This window comes from Onychomys torridus, chromosome 5 (genome assembly GCF_903995425.1).
Source record: "Onychomys torridus chromosome 5, mOncTor1.1, whole genome shotgun sequence".
Taxonomy (NCBI): domain Eukaryota; kingdom Metazoa; phylum Chordata; class Mammalia; order Rodentia; family Cricetidae; genus Onychomys; species Onychomys torridus.
In genome coordinates this window covers 71,468,333-71,483,055 of record NC_050447.1, presented here as the reverse complement: position 1 = coordinate 71,483,055, position 14,723 = coordinate 71,468,333, and the positions used below count along the sequence as shown (strand labels likewise).

The window sequence follows — 14,723 nt, the reverse complement described above, 5'->3', positions numbered from 1 at the left end:
AAAAAACAAACCCAAAACAAACAAAAACCAAAAACCAAACACCAAAAAACCTGAGAATACTTCAGAGTGAGCTTGGCCATGGGGGGTGGGGGGTGGGGGAGGAGGAAACCAGACCTGAAATGTTTTTAAGATTCTCAAAGAAAAACAAAAGAAATTCATTTAAAAAAAATATATTTTCTTGACACATTCTGAAAATTCTGGGTAGCAGACATACAATGAAGCCCCAAATATTCAAACAGTGTATCCTAGGTATTGTGAACAAGCAGCCTTGTGAAGGCAATACTCTGAATAACATTGTAGCTTCTGCCAAAACAGGTTAAGAGTTAGGAAGCTAAAGGAAGTGCTGAATTCCGTTCATTTTACTTGAGCTTACTACAGTCTATTAAAGCCCAGAGCAGTAAGCTTAGGTACATCTTAATCAGGACACCAAAAAAGGGATAATTTGCTGCATTTCTTTTTTTGTTTGTTTGTTTTTGGTCTTCACACTGGACACCATGATTAGAACTCCCAGATCCAGAAAGATGAAAGTAAGTTTTTTTCTTTATTGGGTTTTACTACACAGGGAAAAACCCCATCTAATCCCCATAGGTTATATAAAAGTTCAATCAGACATAACTTTGGCCAAACTTAGTTTTATCTTATCTAAAAAATCTTGTATAAAACAAGTATCTTCAAATATAGGTGGCTTTTCAAGGACATGCAGAAAATGGGAAAATAATTAAATTTAGTAGAAATGTGAAAACTGCCTGGCAGTGACAGTAACATGATGTAAATCACACTGCCATTGGGGACAGGTGCTCTCCGGGATCTTGCTCTTCGGTTTCGATGAGGTACTCTGTGGACCTCGTTCATGCTGTGGCTCACTTTGTACTCATGTACCCTGCCTGGCACTCTGATGGATCCTCTTAGTCACACTGTTATGTCCTTTCAAAGAAGCATAATGGCCAGCCACTATGGACTTCTAGAGAAGGTGATTAGATTTTTCTTCAACAGGATTAAAAAATCTTTTAAGAATTTCAGGTTCAGACATACAATCTTTGTAATGGTATCTATTGCTTCAAAATGAGAAAATCTTTCATATTTACGTTTATACCTGAAATATATCATTAAGATGGCAATATTTCAATATAAAAGTAGAAAATATAGTAAAAAAATTCAGTGTTGCTTCTTTGTCTCAAATACAAGACCAGTGAGTATTAAGCAGGAACAATATAGTAAAACAAAATAAAGTTTGTACATTTGCCTAAACTGAATTATCTGAGTCATAGTAAAAGGTTTCATAACAACCACCGTCTCATTGTTTTCAAACACTAAAGGGACACTAGTCTATTCAGATTTCTTAACTAAATATATGGTGATCTGTAAATAGTTCACTTTCCATATTTAGTATGTAACCACTAAGTATATTCTGTTTATGTGGTCCTGCAGTCCTTTTCAGAAGCAATAGTAAGTACTTTGTAAATACCTTGAGACACAAGTTGTACATTAATATACATATAATCTTGATAATAGAAAGGCATCCCAAATACTTTTTCAGTTCTTAGAACAAAACAAAACACATTCATGATCTCCATTTCCTGAAGTTTCAGTTGAGGTAACCTCTGCAAGTCTCAGCCCCACATTTACATTCAGTTCTGACCCTTTTCTTGGCAGGGCTGTGGTCAACAGAATCTGAAGATAATTCTCCAGAACCTGGAAATACAGAGAGGGAAACAGATTTTAGAACAGGGGCTCGAAGATGGCTCAGCAGGTAAAGAGTAGTTATGCTCCTCTAGAGAACCAGAGTTCAGTTCCTAGTATCCATGTCAGGCAGCTTACTACTTACTGCCTGAAACGCCAGCTCCAGGGTATCCCATGTCCCTTTTGGCCTCTGTGGGTACCCGTATTCACATGGACACATACACAAATCTTTATCTTAAAAAAGACATTTTAGCTGGGCATAGTCAGGCATGCTTTTAATCTCAGCACTCGGGAAGCAGAGGCAGGTGGGTCTCTGTGAGTTTGAGGCCAGCCTGGTCTACACAGGGAGTTCCGAGCCAGCCAGGGATGCACAGTGAGACCCTGTCTCAAACAAACAAGTAAATAAAAAAAAGATACTTTAGAACAGATTTAAATCTTGTTTTGTTTGGTTTTGGTTTTTTGAGACAAGAGTTTCTTTGTGGAACCCTGGCTGTCCTGGAGTGAGCAATGGTGCTTACTTTCTTAAGGTATTGGTTAACTCCCAAGGCAAATAGTTTTGTACTTATGTGAACATTCTGACTTACCTTGAAAGGATGGTTTAGGCTAATGTGAATATCTGCCATGATAAAGTTTACTGAGAAAGTCCAATGCACAATTATTCTGTTTTATATCACTAAGAGCACAGGCAGTGAGGCCAAGCAGGAACAGCATATAAAGCATATTGTTCATAGAAAATATTCACAACACAGCCAATATAATTACTTAAAAAAAGCTAGATTCTGGGTTGGGAATTTAGCTCAGTGGTAGAGTGCTTGCTTAGCAAGCACAAGGCCCTGGGTTCGATCTTCAGCTCAAAAAAAAAAAAAAAAAAAAAAAAACTAGATTCAAGCCGGGCGGTGGTGGCACATGCCTTTAATTCCAGCACTTGGGAGGCAGAGCCAGGCAGATCTCTGTGAGTTCGAGGCCAACCTGGTCTACAGAGCAAGATCCAGGAAAGGTGCAAAGCTATACAGAGAAACCCTGTCTCAACCCCCCCCCCCAAAAAAAAAGCTAGATTCAAGGACTAGAATAATTCATATGTAATTAAAATCATACTTTTAATCTTGTCAATATTTATCTATTAGTAAAAGTTCAAAACCTTTTTATTTTATTTTTATTAATTTTTACTAATACTATATTTTTGTTAATTGTATTGAGGAAAGGTGTTATGATAAACCAGCTTCCAAAATGGAAGCCCTAAGAAAAACCAGGCTGCAGTGACTTAGAAAGTAGACCACGTGCTAGCTTTAGCTGTCAGCCTTTGGGCAGATACTTCTCCCCTCTCCCCCAATTTCTTTCATTTTTAAAGATTTTTAAATTAGTACAGAGTAATGTGTTTCATCTTTTCCACATATAATTTGTTTTGTGTATCCCACCCCACCCCACTGATTTCTTTTATCTTTGCTGTTAGTTTGGTTTGTGAGTCAAAGACTTGCCTTCATTGTCATACTGAAACCAATACCAATGGAATTACTCTTGAAAACCATACCTTTCATTTGATAATCAAAAGTCAGCTCTTCTCCAGCTTTTATGGTTCTCGTGGAAAACAGAGCTATCCTGGGAAGCCGAGTATCAAGGTTATCGATGAAAACGCTAAATACCTGAAGATTGGGGTCACACTAAAAAAGAATAACCCTGCTTAAGTGAAACTGGTACAATGCTCATCTATGTACCACACCACATGGTTAACCTCCCACATGATCACTTTAAGTTCTCATGCAAGTCAAGCTGCTTCCTACGACATGTACACTCAAAATAAACTTTTCATGTATAAGAATATATCAATCATACATAAAAGAACAAAAAGATAAAACAAAGTATTCAATATGTCGCTTTTGTCTTAGTTTTTTTTTCCCCCTGGAGAATTTTAATATAATTTCCATCTATAACATAGACATTTCACTTGTAATTCTTTCAATAAGGCATATGTATATATGTGTGTGTATATATTTTAAATAAATATTTTAAAATAAAATCAGCACCATGGGACTCAAATTTTATCTTACATAGTTTCATGCTTAAACTTTTATTTGGACTTGTTCAGGATTTTGAGAACACCAAACTACAGAATATGCAAGAAGAAAAATCTAGGGAGTCACACCAAGAAATCTAAATTGGTGTTTTAATCATTCCCAAATAGGAAGTATGTGTTGGGTATTAGCGCTGGCCTTCTGAACTCATGGGTCCCACATCTGGACTCAACCAATTGTAGAGTCAACTAACTATAGATTATAAAAGTATTTATAGAAAAGAAAGATCACACCACAGTCTTGAACATGTACAAGCTGAGTGACCTTGTCTTCAGTCTGTAAACAATACAACTATTTACAATCTATTAGGCATTAGAAGTAATCTACAGATGATTTAAAGTATAAAAGAGGATGTATGGGTTATTACATATGTTTCAAATTTAACCCAAGGAACTTATAAGGATTTTGGTACCTGTAGGGGGTCCTAAAACTAACTGAGGGATAGCTAAATCTCAAATTTGTCATTAAGAAGAATTACTTAAAACAAACGTTTAAACAAACCAGGCAACCAAAAAGGGAGTCTAGACAGTCTCTTTTATTTCACTGATACTCACACACAACTCTTGGTGAGCAATCCACCCGACATTTTAACTTGGCTACATCTTCTAAGATTAGCTAAATGACGTACTACCTAAGACATACTTTTTTTATTAGCCGTCATGTATATATAAAATGGCAAAAAAAGTATCAACCTCACTAGGCTTATTGTCTGGTACTCAGAAGGTGCCCAGTAATTATTATTGTCCCTTAGTTTTTGGAAACAAGTTGTTTTTTTTTGTTTTTTTTTTGTTTTTTTTTGCCAGAGTTGAGGACCGAACTCAGGGCCTTGTGCTTGCTAGGCAAGCACTCTACCACTAAGCTAAATAGCTAAATCCCCAACCCCTGGAAACAAGTTTTATAAAGTAGAAGATTCTGGAATTGTGGTCCTAGGAGTCTGACCAGATGGCTCAGCAATTCAGAGCACTTGTTGCTCTTGCAGAAGACTTGAGTTTAGTTGAGCACCCCCATTAGGAGGCTTACAAACACTTGTAACTCTAGCTCTAGGGGGTCTGATGCCTGCTCTTTGGCCTTCACAGGCACCTGTGCACACACACAAATAAAATCTTTTTTTTTAAAAAAAAAAAAGACTAGGGGCTAGAGAGGTGGCTCAGAGGTTAGGAGCACTGGCTGCTCTTCCAGAGGTCCTGAGTTCAACTCCTAGCAACCATATAGTGGCTCGCAACCATCTGTAATGACATCTGGTGTCCCTTTCTGGCATGTAGGATACAAGCAGAACACTATATACATAATAAAGAAATCTTTAAAAAAAAGACTGCAGATCTAACTTTTTCAAACATAAACTAAAAACTAAAGAATACTAATTTAGGGAAATAGTTCTAAATGCTTGAATGCTCTAAAAATCCTTAAATTTTATTTAAAAATGTTAACACACTGACATTCAAAACAAAAACAACCCTGTTACCTTAAGCTGTATAGTAGTCCACCCATAACCGTGGGAGTGGATAATCCCATAATCCAAGATCCTCAGTAGATGCCTGAAACTGGCAATAGTCCCTAACCCTGTATTGCTAGGGGTTTGTCTTATACATATATGCTGGTAAGTTACTGTTAATTCAAACACAGTAAAAGATTAACAGCTAGCAAAACCTGAACAATTTCAGTTATATGAGTGGTCTAGCTCTATCAAAATGTCTTATTGCACTTTAACCTTGTGGCTTAAAGGAAACACTTCGGCAAATCCAAATTGCTAGCATTACTAATCTTGTGGTTCTGGGCAATTGCTGAGTAAAATAAGGTCATCTGAACACAAGAAATATTATGATGGTTGCTGATAACCCTAAGTGACTGACAAGTAGCATACACAGCGTAGACACACTGAACAAAAGGATGGGTCATATCTCCAGCCGGAGACTTCAGCTACTAATCAGAATAGCAAACAACTTAAAACTAAGAATGAATTATTTCTAGAAATTCTCACTGGGTATTTTTGGACTACAGCTAACTAGGTAACTGAAACTATGAAGAATAAAATGTGGATAAGGTAAAGGGTTACCACATACTGTGAAATTTAGTAGTATTAACTTCTATAAGATAACTTTGAGATTCTTAAAACTTTTACTTAACTCCCTTGCTTATTAACTCCCCTCTTCTGCTGTGAAGTTATCTATCTACCCTATAAAGTTATTGGAAAGCTTAAATGAAGTGAGATATAAAGACTGTGGTAGAACACAGTAACTGTTAAACACCTCAATATGTATGTTCATATTACAGCAATAATGCCCTGACTTAACAGGAGCAGCCCTTATATTAAAATGCTATGAGAATGGCTGTATAAAAATGATTATCTTTTAGTTAAGGAAAAGTCATCCAAACAGCACTAAGTTATTTGTCTTATCTATAAATGTTCCTTACACTGTGATTCACAAAATGAGACACATTTCCATATCGAGCTGCATCCACTGTGAATTCATCAGATTCATAGTCCAGATCAAAAAGATATGTGATTCCTTGGTTGTCATATAACTGTCCACGCTTCTCAGCCTCTTCACTTGTGATTACCTAAGGAGATAAAAACCACAACAACTATAGTTTTATAGGTTTTTCTTTTTGTGATAGGATCTCTCAAACTTCGTGACTCCATAGGTCTTTCTACCTCAACCTCTTGCGTAGTGGGGCTACAGGTGACATAGTGTCCTCCAAAACCACAGAACAGTATGGAGCTACTGTGGAACCAAAGAAACATCATTAAGCTATTAACATACATACAAATATTTTAAAAGAAATTTGTGTCATTAAAACAAACATTCTATAAACTAAAAGCTAGATAGAAAAAAAGTATAAAAAAGAGGGAAAGTAAGATTAAAGACTAAAAATGAACTTTGAGGTAAGCTGAAATACAGAACTGTCTTCATTATAATCAGGCTGTGCAAGAAGCTACCCACACGATAGAGATGAATGCTCTACAGGACAGAGATGAACAGAAGACTACCTTTGCAAGAGGATGCACTCTCAATATCCTCTAAATCAGTAGTTCTCAACCTTCCTGATGCTGTGAACCTTTAATACAGTTCCTTATGCCGTGGTCACCCCCAACCATAAAATTACTTTCTGATTTTTTTTGTTTGTTTGTTTTGTTTGAGCTGAGGACTGAACCCCAGGCCTTGCGCTTACTGGACAAGCGCTCTACCACTGAGCTAAATCCCCAACCCCCAATTTTTCATTGCTACTTCATAACTGTAATTTTGCTACAGCTATGAATTGTAATGTAAATATCTGCTATGTGAAAGGGTTATTTGACTCCAAAGGGTCATGACCCACAGGTAGATAACCACTGTTCTGAAGGCATATTGTTCCTATCTATGAATAATAACAAATGGAAACTGGTTACATAGCAGAGACTTTATGCTAAATATGCAATGAACCATTTGAAAAGCTTTGTTTTTCAGAAGATATTCAGGAAATGCTTCAACTCAAAATCATCGCTCAGGGACTAGAGATGTTAACTCAGCAGTAAGTACCAGGCACTGACTAGGTTCCATCCCTGTTACCACAGGATCTGGCACATTATCTGCAGGTTCTGCTCATAAGATTACAGCTTGAGGGCTGGAGAGATGGCTCAGAGGTTAACAGCACTGACTGCTGTTCCAGAGGTCCTGAGTTCAAGTCCCAGCAACCACATGGTAGCTCACAGCCATCTGTAATGAGGTCTGGCGCCTTCTTCTGGCATCCAGAACACTGTATATACAATAAATAAATAAATCTTAAAAAAAAATTACAACTTGATTATTAGTTCAGCTGAAGACACCGACAGTAGTCAAAGTGATATATATTATCAACTAAATCTGGCTGCTGCTGTAAGCTAAAAATCTCTGTGCCTCAGATTCTTCATTCATAGTAGTGGAGATAACTCCTCTTTCACAAAATTGAAGATTGGGGGCTAATATACTAAGGTGCTTAGCTGTGGCCCATGATGAGCACTACTTTGATACTTATGCATATGATAATTAACAAAGTAAATATGCTAGTATTTGGTAATTAGAGAATTATCTGCAGTTCAAAGTGGCTAGAGTTTAGGGTAGTGATTTTTAGATATAATAAATGCTTTTGTACACATCTGACAACACTCAAACACTTTCTGCTCAGTAATGTCCTTTATATTGATACAAAATAGAAAAAGAACTTTAATCATATTGGACCAAATAATAAAATAAATGTAACTTCAAAGTTTCAATGTCAGCATGTATGTAGGTAGGCCTGATTTCCTTCTTAGGACATTTGTGTAAATATAGTTGTTATGCTTAAAAAATATGGGCACAAGGTGGTGGTGGTGCATGCCTTTAATCCCAGCACTCTGCACTCTGGAGGCAGGCAGATCACTGAGGTCAAGGCCAGCCTGGTCTACAGAGCGAGTTCCAGGACACCCAGGGCTACACAGAGAAACTCTGTCTCAAAAAAACCAAACGTGTTGGGGGTTTAGCTCAGTGGTCCTGGGTTCAGTCTTCAGCTCAAAAAAAAAAAAAAAAACAACCAAAAAAAACAAAACAACAACAACAACAACAAAACACCAAACGTGTGTGTATGTGTGTGTGTGTGTGTGTGTGTGTGTGTGTGTGTGTGTGTGTATTTTTTAATAAAAAATATGCCTTGGTCAGTGGCTATGAAGAATGCCAACTATTAAGTTATTTTATTATTTGCTCATATAAAGTTTTACATTTCTAACTATGTCAGTGAACTTTTCTCCTAAACCTGAAAATGAATTTCTACATATCTGTAAATGATAACGTCAAAATATATCAAGTACATATTTTGAGGTAAAGTAACTTTCCCAGAGTATAAAGCTCATATGCATAGGATGAATTTAATGTACCTCTCCAACATATTCCATGACAAAACTCATTTTTTTAATCTTCACAAGGGTTTTTACACCCCAGCCACAACCATTGCTAGTTCTAAAGATGCACAGTGAATACTGTGTGCCTTTTTGTACAATTCTATTGGGACAATCAGGTCCACATCGGCACCTTGAGTTGCATTCGTAGATGGGAGTGCCAGGTTTAATTTTTATTTGTTGGTTTTTATTATAAGCCAAAACAACTCCAGCTTCAACAGGACAACACTTTTCAAAGAAGCAGTCTGTACATGAACATCCAAAGGTAGCTTCATTGTTTAAGATGATTCCTGGAGCTGGCCTATATTCATTAATGTAGTAGAAGTCTGAAGGTGGGCCCTCCAAGTCAACAGTATTTTCAACAAATATCATCGCTTTGTGGTTCTTTCTTCTGTTGAGGTAATCTTGCCATCTCCGCAGAGCTATTCTTTGCTTGGCTTTATTTACAATGTACTCAGCAACAGCAGGTGGCAAGGGCTTGCTACTGTTTTTTGGAATGACTGCCTTGCCTTTCTTTAACCGAGATAAGTAACTAGTCTTGTCACTGCAGAACTGCTGCAGCAGCTGTGGACACCTGAGGTTTCTCAAGGGCTCCCAAGTATTTGTAGACTCTGGCCATCCTTTCCATTTTACAAGATAATATTCCACACCCTTAAAATAGGAAAGAAAATACAAATCAGATTACGACAGTCTCTAAAATGGCATTTCTCTTAATAATTCAAAATGTGTGAAGAGCCACAAGTTTCTAGGAGTATAGTATAAGTCAGACAAACAACTTTTGTATGGTATCAGAAACATACTAGTGAAATGTGACATTTGGCAACAGGCCAAAAGGTCCTATCTAGGAAAACATAAAGGCACTGAAACCTACGATTGATTTACTAAACAGTATTAGGTCAAACAAAAAAAGTATTTACCTTGTTCATGGAAATAGGTGGTCCCAAAGCAAACATTAGGCTAGTGGCTCATGGCCAGCATAATTGCAGGCAATCTCTAAAGGCTATAAGTTAATAATGTTCACTGGACATGTGGGAACTTATATCCTCAACGTCATGGCCACACATTCCTTAGCTGTTCTAAAGATAAACTGGATAAAAAAAAGTCAGCCGGCCACATGTAGCTACTGAGAACCTGAAATGTGGCTACTCTCAAATGATATACTTTGTGCATAAATACTGCACTGAATTTCAAGAATGGGGGTGGGGTGGTGTAAAATATCTTTACCTTTAAAAAGGATTGTATGCTAACTATTTTACAGATATGGAATTAAACGTATTGTTGAGACCAACTACTACTCTGTATGTGGTTCCCACGAATGGAAGTGACACTGCGGCTCACATTATTACCACAGTACATGTGTGCAAGTTGAGGACAACATGCAAGAGTTGGTTCTCTGCTTCCACCAGCTGGGTCCCAAGGAAGATTCAGGTGCTCCAGCTTGGTGGCAGGTGCCTCTATGCACTAAAGCCATCTTGCTGGCCTGTTGTTTTCTTAATTTGTGGATATTAATAAAAACATTACTTATTGTAATAAATTTGCCTATGAAAATTTGAGTAACTTTTAATATTAAGCAAGAATGGACATAATGGACATAATTATTGTTTTATTATCTATTAATCACCCCTCTGGCCAATACACACACAATACTAGAGCTCAAACTCTGGGCCTGACACAAGCCAGGCAAGCATTACACAAAATTATAACTGCATGACTTCAGGACAAATGACAGTCCTGAATGACAAGACCAGAGTCTTTGGCATATTGCTAAAGTACAAATTCAGTTCAAGAATAATTGCACATCCACAGGTGAGTTGATTTTATCCTCATTATCAGTACCCTAATGTTTGTTTATGTCCTATTCATCCATCAGTAATTCCTATGAATAAAAACTCATTTTGAAAACTTTAAAATGTTCAGACTTTTTTTTCTGTTAAAATGTGTTTAATTATGATCTGAGGATATGTAGTACCCAAACTATATGTATATAATACATGTATGTATGTATGTATATATGCATACATGGTCATTCCAGAGAGGAGAAATAGAAAGCCTAGTTATACACCAAAGTGTGCCAAATTGGGCCCAAGGTGTAAAATTTCTTCCTTAGTCAGGTAATGATAATTTGGGACTGTTGGTACCAGATCTACTTACAAAAGTAGATATGAGATCCAACTGGCATTGTCTCTGAGCTCATCTATTCCCCATAATTCTTTAGTTTTGACCTTTGATACCAGAAGGTGGCAGCACAGCACTGGTCCTTTTACTGATAAAGACAAGTGCTGGATACAGGCTGCATGATTAAATTACCACCCAAATGAAATGAGACATCATTAATGTTCACTTTCCAAGTAACTGCAAAGGTTAATCTTGGATAAGTCACTTGTATTTAAAATGACTGAGGCTTATATAGTAACCACATTGGTAACTAACTAATCAATTTCTGTACAGAAAATACACATTGAAAACAAGATTGATTTCGACAAAACAGTTTGGAAATACTAATATTTAATTTCTGGTTTGTAGTCTTTGATAAACATATTTCTTTTTCTTTTTCCTTCCTTCCTTTCTTTCTTTCTTTTTTTTTTCCCAGAGCTGAGCACCGAACCCCAAGGCCTATGCACTTGCTAGGCAAGTGCTCTCCACTGAACTAAATGCCCAACTCCCTTTTTTGGTTTTTCCAGACAGGGTTTCTCTGTGTAGTTTTGGTGCCTGTCCTGGATCTCGCTCTGTAGACCAGGCTGACATCGAACTCAGAGATTCCCCTCGCTCTGCCTCCCGAGTGCTGGGATTAAAGGTGTGTGCCACTGCCGCCAGGCCAGTATATTTCATTTTTAAAATCTAGAAGAGATTTCAATTTTTCAAAAATAAGATTACTTTATAAAAAACATTGACTTATAAGGCAATTTAATTAATTTAATAGCCTATAATTCAAATTAAAGCCAGAAAGCTTTTTGGCTTTTGTCATACCTAGGATGTATATGTGAAGTAAAAAATAATTAAGGCAATATGTGAAATAAATATCAACAGAAGGCAATTCAATTTAAATGCCAAAATAATGTAACCAGTATTACTAAAACAGAAAGGTGGAAATCAGTATGGGTCAGATAATTAGAAAAGAGCACAGAGAAAGCAGAAAAGACTACTGTCAGAGACTGACAATTTGTGTGTGTGTGTGTGTGTGTGTGTGTGTGTGTGTGTGTGTGTGTAATATTTGCTTTTGTGTATGAAAGCAAAGGCTGTGGCTTGTAATAAAGCATAAAAAAAGTTAAGAGAAGGATTTTTCCAGTTTGCAGTTGAGAATGTTGAATTCAGATTAAAATTATAATGTCAATGCCAACAAGTAATTGTGGGCAACCTAAACACTTGGTTGACCTTCATTGTTGGTCACTCCAATACTTTTTACAATTCTCAGAAACCATGGTCTGAGTGAGGATGAAATACATATGCACTTAACTTCACTTTACAACCTGACTACCAAACCAATCGAGTCTTCTGTCCTCAGCTCATCTGACCTCTCTGTAGCAGCAGCCACACCTTTACATTCCTTAGGGTCCAATGCATGATTTTCTCTGTTTCTACTTTCTTTATTGGCATGGCTTCTTATCCCCGTTTTACATTGAATGGGTTTTTATCCTTTTGAGAATCCGAGAAAGCTATGAATCTATAAGTCACGTAGGCAACTCTCTGGGTAACTCCAGGTCACTGGAATTTGAGCTTTAATGCTCTGAGTTTGATCTCCAGGACTCATTGTGCAGGGAGAGAACCAACTCAGAGCTGTTCTCTGGCCCCTACATACATTCCAGGTACATTTCCCACCCACGGCATGCTAAATAAATAAATGTAAAAGACAAAACAGATAATAAACCCAGGCCGGGCGGTGGTGGGGCACGCCTGTAATCCCAGCACTCGGGAGGCAGAGCCAGGTGGATCTCTGTGAGCTCAAGACCAGCCTGGTCTCCAAATCGAGTTCCAGGAAAGGCACAAAACTACACAGAGAAACCCTGTCTCGAAAAACCAAAAAAGAAAAAAAAAGAATAATTTGGGTTGGGGATTTAGCTCAGTGGTAGAGTGCTTGCCTAGCAAGCACAAGGCCCTGAGTTCTATCCTCAGCTCAAAAAATCAAAACAAAACAAAAAAACCCTTTTTGGTCTGTGATAACCCTCACTACTTTCCTACTATAATCCCATTCACTCACTACTCTCTAAACACAGTGAACTCACCTGAACACACCAGACTAGTCATAGTTTTCTGCTGCTTGCTTACCAGGTTCTCCATGATTAGAATGCCTTCTGACATTTGCCTAGAGAATTTATTTTAATCTCATCAGGTGTAGAGAGAAACCTATTCACTGTGTATAAGCCTATGTTCCTGTATATGCAGCATTATGTGTACAGTGCCGTTAGCGACCAGAAGAGGGCAGTAGATCCTCGGAAACTGGAGTTACCTGAAATTGTGAGCAGCAAACCCAACCTACATGCTCTGCAACAGCAGCTAGTGCCCTTAACTGCTGAGCCATTTCTCCAAACCATCATTCACTTTTTAAAATAGGTCAAAGGCCTTTCATAATATCCATCCTGCCTCTCTTGCCTAAGAACTGTCAACTTGCCTATGTTTCCATTTCTAAGCTAAACTATGAGCAATTCATGCGAAAGGATGGAAACGTTTCTTCATAACCTCGAAACATGCACAACACTACTATCTAAATTTGAATAAATGTTTCTGAATGTGCAACAAAAATGATTACTAGAATGAATGCAATATAAAAATCACAACAATATTATGAACTTTCAAAAAATAAAAGTGAGAACAAGTCATGGCTTCTCAATGTGTTTATCAGTTTTAACTAACTATAGCTAACACATAACAAATACTAAACTTTTAAGTGTATACATGAAAATATAGAAAAATAATTTTTTAGACAGAGTTTCTCTGTGTAGTCTTGGCTGTCCTAGAACTCACTCTGTAGACCAGGCTAGCCTCAAACTCACAGAGATCCACCTGCTTCTGCCTCCCGAGTGCTGGGATTAAAGGTGTGAACCACTACTACCCAGCAAAAAACATTTTCTAAATTTCCATTCTTTGTTCCTGCCATTTTCCGTGATAACCACCATAGTTCATATCATTACCACAACACCAGTAATATTATATGAATAGTTGAGAATCAGCATAATCAATAGAAAGTTGGTAAAGGGTTTCATGCCAGTAACTAGCAGAAAAGGAATTCTGAGGGGCTGGAGAGATGGCTCAGCAGTCAACAGCATTGGCTGCTCAACCAGAGGACCCAGTTCAGTTCCCAGAACCCACACAGCATCTCACAACTGTCTATAACTCCAGCTGCAGGGGACACAACATCCTCTTCTGACCTCTGCAGGCACTAGACACACATAGCACACTTATATACAGGTAGTGGGCAAAACACTTACATATAACATAAATCAGATGATAGACAGATGATGGATGGATGAATGGATGGATGGGATCTGAGACCTGAGTTATAGATCCTAAAGTAAAAAAAAAAAAAAAAAAAAAATCTATGCAACCATAGGAAAGTCCTTTCTAAAAGCTCCTTTCATACTCCTTAAAACTTGGGTTATAGGGATGAAGAGTTGGCTTAGTGGTTAAGCACTTACTGTTATTGCAAAGGACCTGGGTTTAATTCCCAACACCCATATGGAGGCTCACCACCTCCTTGGGCACCAGGCATATATGTGTTACAGATGTATATGCAGGCAAAACACTCACATACACAAAATATTAAAAAAAAAAAAAAAAAGAATTGAGGTTGCTGGGCAATGGTGGCACAAGCCTTTAATTTCAGCACTCAGGAAGCAGAGATCTGTGAGGTCTAGGCCAGCCCAGTTTACAAAGTTAGTTCCAAGACAGCCAGAGCTCTCAGAGAAACCCTGTCTTAGGAAAATAAACAAACAAACAAATAAATGTTGCAATTTAATGATTTCTGTTATTATAATTCCTAAAAAGACACTTTATATGTGCCCTGTCTTTCAGAAATACTAATCTACTGTTAGATGTACATTATTCTGTTTGTTCCAGGTAGTAAGTATACTAGTGCTTGTAGACATGCCGAG

At 37.5% G+C, this 14,723-nt stretch overlaps 1 protein-coding gene across 2 annotated transcripts in view; it reads right to left on the bottom strand.

The window, feature by feature from the left end:
• Nucleotides 1–154: 154 nt before the first annotated feature.
• The window catches only part of Suv39h2 (suppressor of variegation 3-9 homolog 2), a 23,723-nt gene continuing 9,154 nt past the window's right edge, over nucleotides 155–14,723 (bottom strand). For both annotated transcript variants that reach the window (XM_036188658.1, XM_036188659.1), the window contains exons 3-6: nucleotides 8,617–9,288; nucleotides 6,162–6,308; nucleotides 3,209–3,338; nucleotides 155–1,692 (exon numbers count right to left, since the gene is read on the bottom strand). In XM_036188658.1, coding sequence (XP_036044551.1) covers nucleotides 1,586–1,692; nucleotides 3,209–3,338; nucleotides 6,162–6,308; nucleotides 8,617–9,288 — 1,056 coding nt within the window. In that variant the 3' untranslated portion in view covers nucleotides 155–1,585. The remainder of the gene's footprint in view (nucleotides 1,693–3,208; nucleotides 3,339–6,161; nucleotides 6,309–8,616; nucleotides 9,289–14,723) is intronic.